Source organism: Rhinolophus sinicus, chromosome 17, assembly GCF_057876585.1.
Source record: "Rhinolophus sinicus isolate RSI-liver-muscle chromosome 17, RSI-T2T, whole genome shotgun sequence".
Taxonomy (NCBI): Eukaryota; Metazoa; Chordata; class Mammalia; order Chiroptera; family Rhinolophidae; genus Rhinolophus; species Rhinolophus sinicus.
The window spans coordinates 192,899,320-192,918,355 of record NC_142517.1 but is presented as its reverse complement, the minus strand read 5'-3'; the positions used below and the strand labels follow the sequence as shown (position 1 = coordinate 192,918,355).

Here is a 19,036-nt window from a genome sequence, read left to right as displayed (position 1 = left end):
TGTGTGTGTTTTTTCCCACGGGATGTAAAGTACAGCATAGGGAATATAGTGAATGCATTGTAACAACTATATACGATGTCAGAGGGGTAGCAGACTGGGGCAGGAGGGTTATCACTTTGTGAGGGGTGTAAATGCCAAACTAGTACATTGTTTTGTACACCTGAAACTAATAAAAATAAATAAATAAATTTTAAAAAAATAAAGGAAAGGTCATGGCTCTGTTCCAATAAAATTTTATTTACAAACAGAAGGCAGGCCCAGGGGTCTTCGTTTGTTGACCCCAAATTTAAAGGATTTACTGAAATTACTGTCTGAGGAATGAAAGGACACAAGCCAAATTTTACCACTCAGGTTTTTTGGTTTTGGGTTTTCTGTTTGTTTTTTACAAACTAACAATGGAGAAACTTTGTTTTGTTACTCTTTGTAAGATTAAAGAATTCATATCAATGATATGTGCTTTTCTCCATAATAAAAATGATAAAGGTAATATATTTAATATTCCTATCATCCTACCATGCAGAATAGACAAAGGTTTCTTATCAAAGCCAAAAATGTTTCACGTGAAATAAAAATATCAAATACAGTATAATCTCAACACAATTTTTAATCTCATTATAAACTGGCAGCCAAGGATAAGGATAAAATTATCTGAACCATAGTACTACAAAGTCCATATAATAAGGAGATATTTTAGGAAAATTTTACTTTATGATTGTAATATTATGCTAAATGGCATGCTTACTTAGTGTTCTAAAAATCCTAATACAATTGTAGCTTCTTAAAATTTAATCTCAATTCAAATTGCTAAATCTGAAAGGATAATATGACAGGCACCTAATTTCTAAGATCATACCTGGTTCTAGATTTCTCCAAGGGAATCATTTCACACTTTCGACTGGCCAAACATGTAAGCACTACACGTCTTCATATATATTCTCAGAAGAAAATGTAACTGAACTATATCCATCTTCCATTTCTTTAGTACTGCAAATTAATCATCTATCTACTTTTACAAACATGTATTTTCTAACACATTTCTAATTATTTTTAGTGACATTTTTATAAAAATAATTCACACAATTCCGAGACTTAATAGAAACAGTATTATTTTTCTACCATCAAACTTGCTCTTTTCCTAAATTATACTAATGAAAAAAATGGTTCTTCTCACTGAATTTATTAATATTCGATATGCAATTTAAAATAATAAAACTGACTTCTCTGTGCATGGTCTAAGTAGGTGAGAACCAAAAAAAAACCAGAAAATAAAACTACATCACAGTTGGATTAGTAGAAATGACACATTGTCCCTATATTTAAAATTAGGATTAGCCAAAGAACTCTATAAACATCTTTATATGTCATATTAGTCCCTCTTTCTGTAATACGCAATGGCCTTTAAATGTTAAACACTGTATTTTGTTAAAGAATGTTAGCACTCAAAAAACAGGCTTGATGATATTATTACGGTAGCAAAGGAATAAAGACAGTATTCCTGCTGATTTTTATAACCAATAAGTTATTAAAATTTTCAATTAGAACAAGAAAGTCTTGTGTTTAGGCATTATTTGAAAATGCTTCCCCTTACATCTAAATGAAGGAATATTTATAGGAAAGGAATCAATCACTTGTGTGAGTAGAGAAAGGCAGGTCATTATAGTATAAGTAAAACAAGCAAAGTAGTATTGTTAGTAGGATGTCTTAATGCAAGAGATAATACTCTTACTAATTATGTAGAAGATACTAGGAAATTATCTCATAAAATATTCCATTTTCTTGAGATATTCCATTTTCTTGATTTTTGAAAATCACCTAAATTTAAGTATTTCAGAAAGATGTTTAATATAAATATATTTGAAATTAATATCCTGATTATATGCATTTATGTATTTGTGTGTGTGTTTTGTGGTTTCAGTAGTGGGGATGAGAAAGGTTTCCATCTATTTCATCTGTTTTGTATAAGCTGAGTGACCAAGATTTTTCAGACTGTTGAAAGTGTACATGTAAATACTGTTAGCATTTCTAGAGAACTATGTATCTACATAATTGTTTACCATTCAGATTGAAAGCAATCAAGCGTTCTGGTCATTCCCATTCTCATCAGGAAATTGCAGAGAAAGTCTTCTATTACTTCAGGTGCTACATGCTTTGAAGGAAGGTCTGTTTTCTCCTCCTGAAATTTAAATGTTCAATTATTTATTTTGAAAACATGAAATATTTGATTAATGGTATAGAAAAGACATTCATTCATTCATTCTTTTTTTTTTTTCGACTATTTTTGTTGAGTGTTACTTTTTGTTAAGGTGGAAGATAGTTGAAGGATAATCACTAGAGATAAAACAGTGATAAAAACAGAAAAGACTCGGTTCCCATAACTAATAATCAAGTGAATGGAGACAGAAAATAAATAACCACTTTAAAAATACACAGCACAGAAAATGGTACTAAGTGACTGAGTGGGAAAAAAAAAAGCAGATAATTAAAACTAGGGAGAGCCAAGTATACAGCAGATGTGTGTGTGGAGCTGGGCTGCTACTATGTATGCAGGGTAATAAAGGAAGATTTCATTGATAAAGCAGCATCTGAGTGTAAATCTAGAAAAGAGGTAATATTCCATATATAGCACTAGCAAGTACAGAGGACTTGAGGCAAGGATGTGATTGGACTGCATGAAGAACAATAAGGAGGTCAGCTTGCCCTTTCAATATCATATAACACATTTTTAAAAAGAAGAAATGTATGGAACTTTTAATTCTTTTATCATCATCATAAAAAAATACTAATAATGATTTTGGTGACTTAATTTTTAGAAACACTATGAAAGAAATTATGGGCAAAGGAGGAGGCTTGCATTACTATTTCATAATAGAGGTAAATAAGTCTATCAACTAGATGAGGCATCAGCTAATTGTTCTCATAAAAAAAGTTGATTAGAATACAGCCACACCCATTCATTTACATATTGTCTATGGCTGCTGCTGTACTGAGAGAGTTGATGACTTGCAACAGAGAACTTAAGGCCCTCAAAACCTAAAATGTTTACTATGTGACCCTTGAGAGAACGAGTTTGCAGACACCTAAACTAGAAAAATGGTACTCTTTCAGCAAGTGAGATATGAAATCCGGACAGTCATAAAAAGTACTGTATTAAGTCAGGGTATAACATAAATAGGTAAATCCTTTAAAATATTAACAGTATCATTGTTTCCAAAGTGCATTCATTTTCTTCTCATTGGCCAGAACTCATTAATCTGACTGCTGGTCATTTGGATGGACAGATATATTTTCTCATACAAAAACTAAACAGTGAACTTTTCCTTCCTACTTTTCCTCCCTAACCTGGTAATGCCGTGTTTCCCCAAAAACAAGACCTAGCCGGACAATCAGCTCTAATGCGTCTTTTGAAGCAAAAATTAACATATGACCTCATATTGTATTATATTATATTATATTATATTATATTATATTATATTATATTATATTATATTATATTATATTATATTATATTATATTATATTATATACTACCCGGTCTTATATTATAGTAAAATAAGACCCAGTCTTATATTAATTTTTGCTCCAAAAGACGCATTAGAGCTGATTGTCCGGCTAGGTCTTATTTTCGGGGAAACATGGCGGTTACATACCAGGTGACACAGAACTCACAGAATGGTTTCACAGACATGCAGTGAAGCAAAAGAATCTTTGTTGCCCTAAAAATTTCTTTTCAAGAGTGCTATACATAATTCAACGCTGATGGTAATTACTACTATCTGTTATGACATTCAAAACAATGACGAGTTCAAGCAACTTTGGAGAGCTACACAAAATTTCTCACAAATAAGTAGGGTTTTAAAATTCTAAAAAGAAAAACAAATTTAAAAAGTCCAGCAGAATAATTTGGAATCTCTTTCCTAATTATTTTTTTGTAAATGATTTTATTAAATTTATTGGGGTGACATCAGTTAGTAAAATTATATAGGTTTCAAGTGTACAATTCTTTAACACAATTCTATAATCATCGATACATTGCATTGTGTGTTCACCTCCGAGAGTCAGTTCTCCTTCCATCACCATATATTTGACCCCTTTACCCTCTTCTATTACCCTCCTCTCCCTTTAACCCCTGGTAACCACCAAACTGTTGTCTGTGTCTGTGAGTTTTTCTTTCTTTGTCTTGTTCATTTGTTGCTTTCAGTTTTAAACCCACTTATGAGTAAAATCATATAGTTCTCGACTTTTTCTGACTGACTTACTTGCGTAACTTGATAATCTCAAGATCCATACATGTTATCACAAATGGCAATATTTCATCTTTTCTTATAGCCGAGTAATAATCCACTGTGTATATGTACCACATCTTCTTCATCCAATCATCTATTGAAGAACATTTTGGTTGTTTCCATGTCTTGGCCACCATGAATGTCGCTGTAATGAATCGGGGTACATATATCTTTATGGATAAATATTTTCAGATTTTTTGGGGTAGACACCCACAAGGAGGATTGCTCGGTGGTATGGTTATTCTATTTTTAATTTTGGGGGGAACCTCCATACTGTTTTCCATAGTGGCCATACCAATTCACATTCCCACCAGCAATATAGCAATACATGAGGGTTTCTTTTTCTCCACAGTCTCTCCAACACTTGCTCTTATTTGTCTTGTTGATGATAGCCATTTTAACTAGTGTGAGACAATAACTCATTGTGGTTTTGATACACATTTCCCTAATAGCTAGTGAAGTTGAGCATTTTTTCATATATCTGTTGGCCATTTGTATGTCTTCTTGGGAGAAGTGTCTGTTCAGATTCTCTGCCCATTTTTTAATTGGATTGTTTTGCTGTTGTTGAGTTGTACAAATTCTTTACATATTTTGGATATTAGCCCCTTATCAGAGTTGTTGTTTGCAAATGTCTTCTCCCATTCGGCTGGGTACCTCTTTGTTTTATTGATGGTTTCTTTTGCTGTGCATCTTTTTAGTCTCTTGTAGTTCCATTTATTTTATTTTTGCTTTTACTTCCCGTGCCTTTGAGGTCAAATTCGTAAGATCCTCTCTGAACCCAAGGTCCATACATTTAGTACCTGTATTTTCTTCTATGCAATTTATTGTTTCAGGTCTTACATTTAGGTCTTTGATCCTCTTTGAGTTAATTTAGTATATGCTGACAGATAGTAGTTTCATTCTTTTGCATGAGGCTTTCTAATTTTCCCTGCACCATCTATTGAAGAGGCTTTCTTTTCTCCATTGTATGCTTTTGGCTCCTTGTTAAAAATTATCTGCCCATATGTGAGTTTATTTCTGGTAACAATGTTGATTATGTGCAGGACCCTATAAAAAACATCATGGAAGATGCCAAAGTAGCAGAGTACAGCGAGCCTGCCTTCTAGTCTTTGCATTATGGTGGATGATTATATAATTTTTAGGTCAGAGCACAACAGCTGGAAGCAAACGTTCATTATACAATAATAAATGCTATACCTTGGCATTTTGGGTCAGTAAATGTGAGTATGACATTTTATAGGATGAAATAAAATGTCAATAATTGAAGGAATCAGGAACACAGAGATTGTATCTACTTGAGTTTGTTACATGCCTTTGGGCTGCTGTTTGTCTATATGTCTGTATGATTGCAAAACACCTCACAGATTGATGCCTGCCTTCTTAAATAAATTTTATTCTGTCTCTTCCTAAATACGTCTGACATACACACTTTGAAACATCCAGAACAGAAATCCAGCCACCTTAAACTTCCATAGTTCTTACTTACACATTGAGGTTTATAATCCTATCAACATACTATGTGTCTAATCCATAGTCCTGCCTTAAACACAACACACACACACACACACACACACACACACACACATCCTACACTATAATGTGATCATAAATGCTGTTTTATCTTTATATACATAATATTCACTATATATACATATATATATACATATATACATATATATACACACACATATATATACATATATACACACACATATATATACATATATATACACACACATATACACACACATATATATACACACACATATATATATATATATATATATATATATACTGAACATCTCCCATATACCAGGCACTATGCAAGGTGATAGGAATTAAATGTGAATAAGACACAGCTCCTGTCTCAAGGAATTGAAAGACTAGTTGAGTAAAAACAAAACATGTAAACAAAAATAGCACTATGGAACTGTATTATTTGTGATAAGGTTACATGATAAAAGCCTGTTCATAAATCTACATTGCTGTAATATACACAATGAATAAGTACATTTATATAATTTTAAGTTGCACTTTTATCTCAATTACACATTCTGTACAACTCTCATTGTGGCTTTATCACTAATTTAATGATGATGGTAATAAAACACCTCAGAATAAGCACAAAAAGAACAAGCACTCTACAAGCTAGCAAAATATGCCCCACTTTGAAGATTGCTGAATTATAAAAAAATATTCCATCCACATGTGATCCAGAAATCTGTTGGTGACAGAGGTGGCTCTAGCATATAGCTTAGTTTTATATATGAAAGTTATCAAGTTGAAATTTTCTAGAGAGGTTTCTAGATAGTGCAATGAGTACAATAGTAGAGAGCTGATAAAGTGATAGATAAAGGAGAAAAATATTTCACTTGTCTTGAGTAAGTGAATGAAGCTTTGTTAAGGAGATGCTTAGGCTGGAGTTCATAGAAGAGGAAGCTCAGCAGATGAAGGACGGAAGGGGACGGAAGGAAATTCAAAGCCAGAAAAACATCAGAGGCAAAGACAAGGGGTGAGAGGTCAGTCCATTCAATCTCCAGGTGTTATGGAGAAAGGACCAAAGAGGAGATTGGAACACTAGATGGGAAGCATAGCAAGAAGGCAAAGGAAGGTGGAAGGGAAGAGTCACTGAGGATTTACATAGACAGATTAAAACACATATTTGGAAACATCTCTCAGGTGAAGGAGAGGGAAGCACAGCACCAGCAACATACATTAGCGCTAGTGAGAGAAGGCGGATGGTAGCGGAAGCTGGTCTAAGCGAGGGGTGAGAGAGGATGACAACATCCAATTCGATAGGACTTAAGAACTAATGAAATGTTCAACAGCAAAGAATTACTGGACCAAGTATCAAAATTAAGTGACTTGATATACTCTGAGCTGTTCCAAAGTCAGTGAGTTCCTTTGAGAACTGTTGTTGACTAGTGAGAAAGAAAATAAACAATAAAAACCAAGTGGTCTTAAAACATAAACCTTATTTTATTTGGGAGTTCATTTCATCAATTCTTTCACTCATATTCAGTCAAATATACGGGCTTGAAGAATCTATAAGGAAGACTTTAGGAAAAAGCAGCCTGGTTCTTTAATTGCAGTTAAATGTGTACATCAAGGGACTCAATCAAGACAAAAACCTTTTTATTGTCACTTAGTCATTGGACCTATAACAGTAACGAAAATTATTTTTCCTATTTAATTCATTAGCATTTATGATATATACAATTTAAAATAAAGGTGGTGATCCTTCAGGTCTAAATAAAAGGAATACAAATTTACTAATCCTAGACTACTTTTTTGTTATAACAATATAATTCTTAACAAGAATAATACTTGATAAAAAAATTCTTAATACATTGGAAAATTTCTTAGAATAAAATTATACAAAACTCCTCAAACTTTATGTCCACAACACACTTTTATATTCTTAAAAAAGTACTGAGGACTACAGAGAGCTTTTGTTTATATGGATTCTATCTATCAATAGCTACTATATTAGAAATTAAATTTTTAAATATTAATTTATTTTTAAGTAATAATAATAAAACCTATAACTAGTATGATAGATTAACATATTTTTGTGAAAAAGAACTATTATTTTCCAAAACAGAAAAAAAAAATAGCGGGAAGAGTGGCACTGTTACAAAGCATTGCAAACCACTTTAATGTCTATATTATATAAGACCCGGTCTTATTTTACTATAAGACCGGGTCTTAATTTTTGCTCTGGAAGACGCATTAGAGCTGATGGTCCCGCTAGGTCTTATTTTCAGGGAAACACGGTATTACCAAGGTTAAAAGAAAATCAAAGGAATTTATTTAAATGTGAAGCATTCAATAAGTAGTTTTGTTAATGTTTAACAAAAAGACTATTTACATTTCCAACTTTCAATTATTTCAACTACTTCAATAATTTTTAACAATTTTTCAACTATTTTAACTATATTCAACTTTCCTAATATGATGACCTTTTACTTGCAATCGTTAATGAAAAATTTTAAAGTCCTCATTGAATAGGGACTACTGCACCCTCCAACACAGAAGAAAATATATCTTACTTAAACAGATGTAATAAGATCCTAACAAAAGGAAGGTTGTTTCATAAGCAATAAATATTCATTGAAACAGAAAGCCCATGGAACAACTCAAAGCTAGTTTCTGAAGATAAAACACTATAGAAAATAAAAAACAAATTAGAAATGCACAACTGATGTGCTCATCATAAAATGAACCCATATTTAATTTTAAAAGCTAAAAAGCAATTTTTTGTGAATTTTCTGCATTAGCATTGTTCATTGAAAGACTCAAAAAACAGGTACCCGGAACTTAAATGAGAGTAAACCAGCTATCAATACATCAGAAATCTAGAAAGTTAACTCCTGCAAGATTATGATAAAAGAAACCTTCTGAGAAATTGATGAGAGAAGAATTACTGATACTTGGTTCAGCAGATACAACAACAACTCCATTTTATTTGTTCCATGGATTCACAAACAACTTTGGATTTACAAACAAGTTCTATTATGATACCAGATACAAAGAAGCAATTAGTTTGGGTCACAATATTTTCATTCAATGATTCATTTATTCATTCACTTACTCTGCTGCTATTCATTTACTACCTACTATGTGCCAAGCATTGTGTCAGGCACATTTACCTTGCCAAGTACCAATACAAATGAGTAGTTCATAAAGTATTTTTTATATCTTTCTTTACTTAATTATGTAAAGAGGGAAAATGAGAAGTTGCAAATAAACATCATGCAACTGATATGCTTTTGCTACTTATCATTCAGAATGCTATATTTTAAAACTATTCCCATAAATTACTGTATTGTGATATCCAACGAACTAATAAGTCAATGTGTAATAGTAGACTTCACTTTGTGTCTCCTTAGAAGGAACTATATGCATAAGACACATTAGAAAATGCAGTTTACTATGAGCTAGAGCTCTCCATTTTGAATGTAACAGAATGTAATCAGTTCCAGATTCAAGAACGTCTTAGTTTGAGCTTTTTTCAATTAAGAACAGACAGATATCTTGGAAAGGAGTTACTGGATTTTTAGACAGAGGAAGTCTACAAAATATGGAAAGATTGACATAGGGTAGAATTTGGAGTGAAGTCTATCACATATTATTTAGCACTGAGGAAGTCAAACCTGCAACTAAAAAGAGTATCACAATTTCCTTCACATTTCTCAGTAGAAAAAGGCTACCTCATTAAAAAAAACCGTTCTTTTAAATTAGTGTTGGTATGAAAATATAAAGCACTTTTAAAAACATCTTTGCTATCAACATTAAATTGTCAATTCTGAAGTAAGTTCAATTTTATAGGAATCCCATCATTTTATGTTGCAACAAGTTCAAGAACTTAATTGGCAGACCTCATATGACTACTTACTTAAAAGGAAGGTTTCAGGATAAAGAAATAGAAATGAAAAAGACATAGAAGGTTATAGGGCTGCATTTGTAAGTAAAGTGAAGTACTTGAAATTTAAATGACTTTCAAAATTTCACATAAAAAGTTATCACTGTTAAACTGCAGGAAATGGTTGTGTTTAAAATTCTCACCAAAATATGAGTATCTGTAGCCTGTTCTTGAACCATCTGAATTGCTTTTGCCAGATCTTCTTCACCTTCTGGAATACTAAAATTGTCATCTGGTATCTAAATCACACAGAAAGCAAAGGATAGGAAGGGTTATCAGGAATATAAAAATACCTTATTTCATTTCAGAACTGATTTTTCCTCAAAAAAGATAAAAAATATGTTTTACGTAAGGCCCCATGTCATTTTGAAGATCTATGACAAATGGATAACTGGTGGCTTTCTGACTTTCTCTATAACATCACTCAATGTCACTTCTAATAAACTCAATATTAGCTTATGGACAACTACTTTTATCTATAATAACAAATGTAGACTAATAACTCTGCTGAAAAAAAAGTTAGACCATCTAAATGCCACCATTCTCTCCTTATCCCAGATTTTCTCCCCATTACCTTTGCATAATTACTGTGAGCAACTGCAAATTTTTAGGTTATTAAAAAAAAAAGAAAAGAAAAACACTCACGGTCTGAATGTTATGCTCTTGGAAGAATATAATCAACTCTATGACATTAATGATAGTTAACACTTACCACATGCTTATGTGATCAGTTTTAAGTCCTTTTCATTTATTTAACTCATTCAGTAATTTCACATGGTATATATTAATATCATCTCCATTACAAGCAGTAATAAAGAGCCTATGTTCTGTGTTTGTCCTGTCTCTTGCTTGCCCAGGCCAGAAATGGCCAGGCTTGCATCCACAGTTTCATTCACAGCTGCTGTCCTGTAGGAGTGACTCTATCCTCCAAGCCTCAGAAGAAATGATAGAACTCACTGGAACAGTGAATTAAAGGAAAGGTTTGAGACAGTGACACATTAGACAGAAGTACAGTTAAGCTGGAAGGACGCATAGGACCTGAGCTCCAGCTAGGCAGTGCACATCTGGGAAACCTTGCCAAGAGCAGACGGGATGACAGGGAATGCCTGCTGCATAGAGATGCCAGTCTGTAGTATGGACCCACAAGGCAGGTGATAAGGAGCTGACTCAGGACATTAACAGGAAAACCAAAAAAAGCCAGAAGTATTAACCAATCTGCAAATTTAAATACAATTTTCACAACTCACTGTTAACCAGCTAAAATTAGCTAAATTCAGTTGAAAAACTAGCATCTCCGAAAGAAGGGCGGGAGGAAGGAAAGGAGGGATAAACCAAATATTTCACAAGAAAAATCACAATTAATCTAGAGAATACCTAAAATGAACAAATTACCTCTTCATATTCATAATCATCTTCAGATGCTTCAGTTATGGTGACCTCTGAGTATCTTGTTAAGTTTTAATCTCAAAACATATGGAATGAAATGATTGTATTTTAAATTGATTTGACCTTAAAATACAGTAATAGATCCAATTATCTTACCAAGTTGGCAAATACATGTAATTTAAGCTATTTTTAAAAAATGTCTCTTCCCCGTACAGCTTACAAATAGAGATATTTTAAAAGAAAATATTTGAATTCTTATTTTAAATTATTGTTCTACAAAACCCAAACCCACAAAAAGCTATTTCTATCTGTTTATTTACTATCTAATGATTTCCAACTTGTTTCTAAGAAGGCTTACAAAAGTATACAATGTCATAAAATAATATAAATTAGAAAGGAATAAGAAAAATAATGGACAATAAATGATGATAGTAAGTTTTTCAAATTTATCTCAAACCATTCTGAATTCTCCGGAGCTCCTGAGTCATTCAGAAGACAGACTGATTTCATTTGGTTTAAAGCATCGTAAATTAAAAAACAAAAAAAAGGCACACCAATATTTAAATATAAGTACAAAATACATTTCAAAGTTTTCATCAATGAAAGTTATTTAAGTCTTCACTTTATTTTCTTATATGTGTTTCTTAATTTTAAAATTAAATTCTCTTCTCAAGAAAGGCAGCCTAATTTTTAAACAAATACAAACTACACAGTAATTATAATTAAGTGGTTCACAAATTATCAAGAAATAAACATTAAAATATCGATGGAAATGACTCTAATAAGACATTCTAACAGCATCACTATAAAATTTGCAGAAGTTATGTTACTAATTATAAATTAAAACTTCAATGTAACAGTTATTTTACTGGTTGGCAGGTTTATTTTTTTTCTTCAAATGTAGGCTTGGTTATACCAAGTTTAAAAGATATGAAATTAAAAATTTTAATGCACAGTAATGGTTACAAAAATCAAAGATGAGATTAGCCTAGTTTTCATTTCGCTGCTTGTTATAAGAAATTGTCTGTTATTCTGTCTTCCAAGAGTTAGCTGAAGGTGTATATAGCAATACACGTTATTTGTAATAAAAACTAGTAACACTTCCACAGTATTTAATTGAAACCAGACTCTGTCCTGAGGGTTTTACATGTATTAACTCATTTCATCCTCATCCTACTTACAAAGCTGGAAGTAGTATCTCCATTTTACAGATCAGTACTCAAAGGCACACGGTTACACAGCTAGGACCTAACAGAGCTGGGAACCAGCCCCAGAAGTTCAGATTTCACTATGCTGTACTACCTCTCCTGTTCTGTATGGATTTTCTGTGCATGTAAATACTTGAGGTGTTTGCCAATTAGCTTCCACATAGTTCTAAACCTCTAAAAGACATATTCTTGTTAGCCCCATAATAAGCAATAAGTCTTCACTGTATGCCTTATCACTTGATGAGATACTTAAGCCTAATTCACTCATTAACAATCCTCAGGAACCAGATACCTGTCAAAGGGTCAGTATTTTATGGTCAAACATGTGTCTCTCCCAATAATATGCTGAAAAGTAATTTAGGCTAAAAAAAAAAAAAGAAGAAAACTAGTTAAAAGCAGATTAAACCACCACACACACACACACACACACACACACACACACACACATACACACACGTTGTATACCTACAGTCCATCCCATAACCTTGAACTCACCCATACTGAGTACCAGGAGTAGAGCACCTGCCTTTCACTAACATCCTACTTAAAGTACTTCAATAGTTGCCCAATGCTCAGAGGGAAAGCCACTCCAATACTTTAAGGTATTTCTTATGTTAGAGCCTCACATCTGGGTACCAAACTCTGTCTTCTTCTTTTTTTTAAACTTATTGCTGCACAACAAACTCCCCAAAACTTAAAAAAAAAACCCATAAGCATCCATTATCTCATAGTTTCTGTAATCAGGAATTCAGTAGCAGTTTAGCTGGAGGATTCTGGTCACTCATGAGGTCTCAGTCATGCTGGCAGCCAGGGCTTGAAGGCTTAACTGAGGCAACAGGATCCACTTCCTGATGACTCACTGATATTGTTGGCTGGGGTCTCAGATCCTCCCCAGGTAGGTCTCTCCATAGGCTTCTTAAACTTCCTCAGGACATTGTGGCTAGCTGCCTCCAGAATAAGCAATCCAAGAAAACAACGTAGAAGCCACAGCATCTTTTACGAACAACCTCAGAAGTCACACATCATAATTTATTCAACATTCTATTGGTTACAGAGGTCGACCCACTTCAGTATGTGAGGGTACTTATACAAGAGCATTTATAAGGAGGTGGAGATCACTGGGCATGATTCTGGAGGCTGGCTACCTTACCACCTTACAGGGTTTCAAGAGTATTAAAAGAGTTAGCATACATAAATCATTTAGAATGGTGCATGGCTTATAGTAAATGTTATACAAGTGTTTGTTATTATTTTGTTTATTCTAGAAAAAGATGAGAAACCTGTAGAGAAACTCTCATAAGTGTCCCATGACCCAGTTCCCCCATATGCTAACATAAATGGATTAAAGACATTTTAAATCTTCCTCCGTTTCCAGATTTATATTTATCTGACACATTTTCACTTAAGGAGAGAAAATTTCCCAAGGTTTAGCTATAGAAAGTCAGCTTCTATTTATGGAAAAGGATGCCTCCGTCTGAGAGACAACTACTAGGAGTTGATTCTGTAAGCAATCACTTGTCATTAAGTCTCAAGAAAAGCAATGCCATCCCTCATCACTGTTTATACCATAATAAATTACACAAAAAAGTAAATATTCTATAATGTTATGGGTAGACTTTATAATTGTAAATAAACCAACTGCTGCCAAGATTACTGTGAGGAAGAAACCTGCAAGCAAAGGTTGCTAAGCATAGCAATATGTAGAGGGAAAAGGTGATTTGTTCTCAAAGCTATGAAATATCAAACAACACCTGAACACACAGAAAATATTCTAAGCGATGGATTTTAATCACTAGTAATATATTTTGTTTACCCACAATCAAAAGAGATTAAGAAAAAAATAACTACCATTTTCAAAGCTTAAAAAGTATTGTGACGTGGATCATAATCATATTTATTCTCATAACCTTGTGAGATTGATAGGCAAATACAGTCATCTCTAAATTGAAAAAAAATGAATCAAAGAGATTAATAGATTTGCCCAAAATCATAAAGCTATGAGTGACAAAGACAAGTTTCTTGAATACAAATGCCACGAATTGTCTACTACACCATACTGTTTCTACAGTGACACGACAGGACAAGGCAATTTTTACCAATACCCTAGTTAATGCACTCTCACCTCTCTCTTTTTCAATCTCTCAAGTGTTATACTATCAACAGCTGAATCATTTAAATAGCTCAATGTGAAGACCTTAAAGGAAGGAGACCTTAAAGGAAGAAGTATAAAAGGGTTACAGAACCAAAGATTAAATTAACCAAGGGCAAGAGATTAAGAGACAAAAGGTCAGAACAGGACAAATACCCAAAATAGGAACCCGTACCCTCCTTGATTGATATTTTCTGTATCCACAAGACGATATGAACAGAAAATCTTCCCAGAAGAGACTCAGTTGAAATGTGATGTTGCAGTGTTACTGAAGAAACAGACATACTTTGGCATGTACATCAGCATGCATGTTTGGCTGCCTAGCTGGCTAGCAACACACGGACAAAGGCAATAATGAACCCCAAAATGATTCTGTGGCAGTTTACAAATATGCACACAGCACAAAATATAAAAATAAATGAACATGGAAATTAGGAGAGAAAGGGAAATAGAAATAAGGTAAAGATGCATTACATGCCACAGGTCCCATGCATTTTGTTAACTGCAGGCCACAGGTTTGACTCTGAGTTTCCCAGCAGTCAGGATGAAAGGGGGATGTACTCAGACACCGATTCAGTGTCCATCCGATGCAAACAGATGAGTTTCTCAGCACATATACAGCAATTTCTTGTACCAAAGCAGGAGAGAAATTACACTCGTATGGTAGGTCCTCAGGAAGAGAACACTGTGGGTTGTACAGATGTTGATCCCCTGGCCCTTGGGACAGCCAGAAAGACAGCGTGAAGCAGAATGGGCAGAATACCACACGTGAAAAGCACTACTTTAGAAGCAATATTGCAAGAGTGGAAATGGGCAATTCATCAGAATTGCCTGAAAGATAAAAACCTTTACTCTGGTTCTACCTATACCAGGCAACTTTGTCATCGGTTATCTAATGTATTAGGTGATGCTATTCTCCAGGAAATGTCCATACAGTTAAACTGGTCACGATTCTCATGCAGTTATTTTTCCACTGCAGAATAATAAACTGGCGTTCTGGCTTAAGATCAGTTTCTTAATGCCAAGCTGACTCTAATCCCCTTACAAAACTCCCTTCCCATTAACTCCAAGGATTCCTTCAAAGAATATCCCTGAACTCCAGTTCCAAAATTCATTGTTTTTGCACCCTGTCATTTATTTTTTTCCCTCAGATCTGGTTCTTGCCTGCCTACCTGTTTGACCTTGACCTGACACTTAACACTGTGCCTGGTTTTCTAGTCTGCTCTTGCCCAGAGTACTATCTGTGGCCCCCCTTTCCTTCCTGGTCTGCAGCCATAGTACCACCTACTTCCATGCCACGTTCTGTGTCCTAGAGTCATAGCCTGGACTCAGACCAAGGGTCCCACTCCTCACATGCCCACTTGCCCTGGAAGAAATTTAATAGTATTTGTGAGTTTGCATTGTACGAATCAGTTCCTTGGCATTTATTCACCATGTGTGAACTAATTGGTACCATGTTTCCCCGAAAATAAGACCTAACCAGAAAATAAGCCCTAGCATGTTTTTCAGGATGACCTCGCCTGAACATAAGCCCTAATGTGTCTTTTGGAGCAAACCTTAATGTAAGACCCAGTCTTATTTTCGGGGAAACATGGTACTTTTGCACTAGCAGAATGATCACCAGATCCTGACCTTCTAGATCCTATCAGGAAGTAGGCCAATATATACCCACATTGAAACTGCCAGGGAACACTAGATCCATCACCATACTACAGAAGACACAACTGCAAGAAGCCTCAGAGAAGTATTTCAGCCGGAGTAATGGAGCAGAGTTTGAGGTGTCGGTTGGCATGACGGGGTCACAAAGTTGTGCAAATGGACCACAGCCAAGAAAGAAACAATGTTCAGCTGTGAGCAGCACACGAAGTTCCTCACACACTGGTCTCTTCCACTACTGCATTTGTAGGTAGCAATCACTGCAAGCAGTGGCATCTTTATAAAGAACTGGAGTGAGACATACAGCTAATTATATTTTACATGATTTCCCAAAGCTACTGTAGACAGAAATTGGTTTGTAATCTTTGCCTTCACTACAGAGCCAATGTACACAAAGGCAATCTAAAATCTAGCCTGAATCCTCCACAATCAACATTTCACTTAATGAAATAAAAGCACTGTAAACAGTGAACATCAGTTATGTTCCCTTTCTTAGGAAAGTCAGTTAAAATAAAGTAAGTTAACTGAATAATATAAACCAAAGATGACAAATTGGAATGCTTGCTGCCACTTTCCCCACTGTTGTTTGCTTCCTGCAGTCTTTCCCACGGAGTCTTCATGAGGTCTCAGAATTCTTATTAACACCACATACCAGGAGGCCACTTCCATTTCAGTGGAAATGTATTGGCCACCCTTGCCCTGGACAGTGACAGCTCAGTCTGCCTCAGAAACTAGAAAATAACTTTCTTTCAACATATAAGCCTCCTGGTTCTCACAGTGGGTGGTGATGTATGTTTTCCAACTTCTAAGCCAGGACATTCAAAAGGGTCAACTCTGCATATTATACCTCTATCTGAGAATATAAAGGTTAGAGGTTAAGATCTCTGTCTGCAGCCTTGCTACTCCTATTACAGTTCTTACCAGCAGCACCTGGGAGCTTGTTAGCAATGCAGAATCTCAACCCTGACTCAGACCTATGGAATTAGAGTCTTCACTTAAAGATCCATAACTTTGATTCATATGCATATTAAAGTTTGCCTGACCTAGAGGACACGGAACAAAACACATTTTTTTCTCTCCATATAGCCTATGACTTTCATGCTTGTAAAATTCAGCAGTCTGGGTTTAGTAACATGCCTCTTGCTTTACATTATATATTCAGACTCTCTATCCTTTTTATTTGACTATACGTAGGGTGTAACTAAGCATCCATGGGCAAATTCAGTTTTCCAATGATACTAAATACACTACTGGAGTACATAAGGATTATTAAGGATTTCATAAATATCTTCTCACCATAAACATTCCAGAGAAACAACAAAGGAAAAAAATTTTAAATGTTAAAAGAATAAAATGTTTTTAAATGACAAAAGTTCAATGTTAATTAAACAAAGTTATCAGGGAACATTATTAGTGCAACAAAAGATCAGCTAGGGATGTCACTTAAGACAAATATACATCTTCAATGGGTAATTTAGCGTGATCACCATGTTTCAGGGTCTGGAATCCTTAGTTTTGCATTTTCAATAACAGTTGAATTTAGGGCTGCATCCAAAGTTGATTAGCCTCAAAGAGCTGGCTTAACTCACTCAATCCTCAAAAATTGCTGTTAGGGCCAGAGGACACCTTTCCAGTGGCCAGCAAACTTACGTCCATGATCTAAGAAGCCAAATTCTTAGTGTTAGAATTGTATTATCTAATATAATCAAAAGCTAGTTAGGGGAGCAAGAATCAGGGCAAAGGGAGGTAGATAACAACAACAACAAAATCACTTTGGGGGCTCCACTTTAGATCCTAAAGTTTATTTATTCCATTACTCTTCCTTGAACAAGGTCTTTCTCTGGATAAGAATAATAGCAACAAAATCAATTAAGCATTAGCTTTCTTAGTACAATTCATTCCAGCGTGCTTCTCCCAAGTGGAATGGGGCACTCCCAAACATCTACAGCCACACAGTAACAGGCAGCCAGAGGTCACAGCTTGCAATTGAAAACCTCACCCAAGTTGTATTGATTTCTAATAGAGGATTCATTCGCAAAAGACAACCAACCATCCTTACAAATTCTAGAGACACCTACTAGGCCCTTTACAAGTCACATAGCTAAAATCTAGCCGTATATTTTACAATGCCACAAATACCTTTCTTAATGAAGAGTTCTCCAGAGGATTTATGCACTCCATGACTAGGTTTCTTAAAGCTGGAGATAAGAACTACGTCATCTGTGTTTGTATCTCATCTTGTGCAAGGTTAAAACATAAAAGCAATGCTATTGTGAAGTGTTTCAGAAGAAAAACAGGTGGCACTGTTACAGCCAGGAGTTTACAAGGCAGGGGCACTGCAGGGGCAAGAAATTTTTTCCTGAACACATACTCCAAACTGTTGTAAAGAATGTGGGGCCTTTATGAATGAAGCCGTCCCCCCATGGTGGCTCCTGGCCATGTTTTTGGTTTTGCCACACTCCTCCGTACATGTTCTTTATCTATGATTGTTTAAAAGCAAAGAAAACGGTGATTTCCTAGAGAATTTAAGTCAACCTTTCAAAGCCTTGCTCAATATTGATAGCTTGTTGTCTAGTGTTCTAGGAGCATCTGTTCCATAATAAATAAAGGAAGTCCAAAAACAAATGTAGATTAGAAGTGATGAAGTGTATGTGCAAAGTAGAGAACATCAGATTTCTGATTCATTTGTGCATATTATAATTTTTATTTATCCACTGCAATAGCTCAATTAAATTACCTGAGATCTAAACACTTTAAAACCCAGGAAAGTCTCACTTCAGCAACTATCATAATTGCCTTAAGAAACAATGTCAAATAACATTATAGAGTCAACTCTTAATTATGCACGTTAAGAGAGCTCAGGGGTACAGGGATAATTGGCATTCAGAAGTAATCCTCAAACTTCATTTTAACTAAGAGGTAAAGTCTCT

General features: G+C 34.6%; 1 protein-coding gene across 4 annotated transcripts in view; it reads right to left on the bottom strand.

Moving 5' to 3' along the window:
- Positions 1-19,036, bottom strand: part of SPAG16 (sperm associated antigen 16) — a 749,410-nt gene that overhangs the window by 728,287 nt on the left and 2,087 nt on the right. For 3 of the 4 annotated variants that reach the window (XM_074312750.2, XM_074312756.2, XM_074312767.2), the window contains exons 2-4: positions 11,100-11,146; positions 9,851-9,946; positions 2,055-2,173 (exon numbers count right to left, since the gene is read on the bottom strand). In XM_074312750.2, the coding sequence (XP_074168851.2) occupies positions 2,055-2,173; positions 9,851-9,946; positions 11,100-11,146 (262 nt within the window). The remainder of the gene's footprint in view (positions 1-2,054; positions 2,174-9,850; positions 9,947-11,099; positions 11,147-19,036) is intronic. The other variant, XM_088793833.1, reaches the window with a different exon arrangement.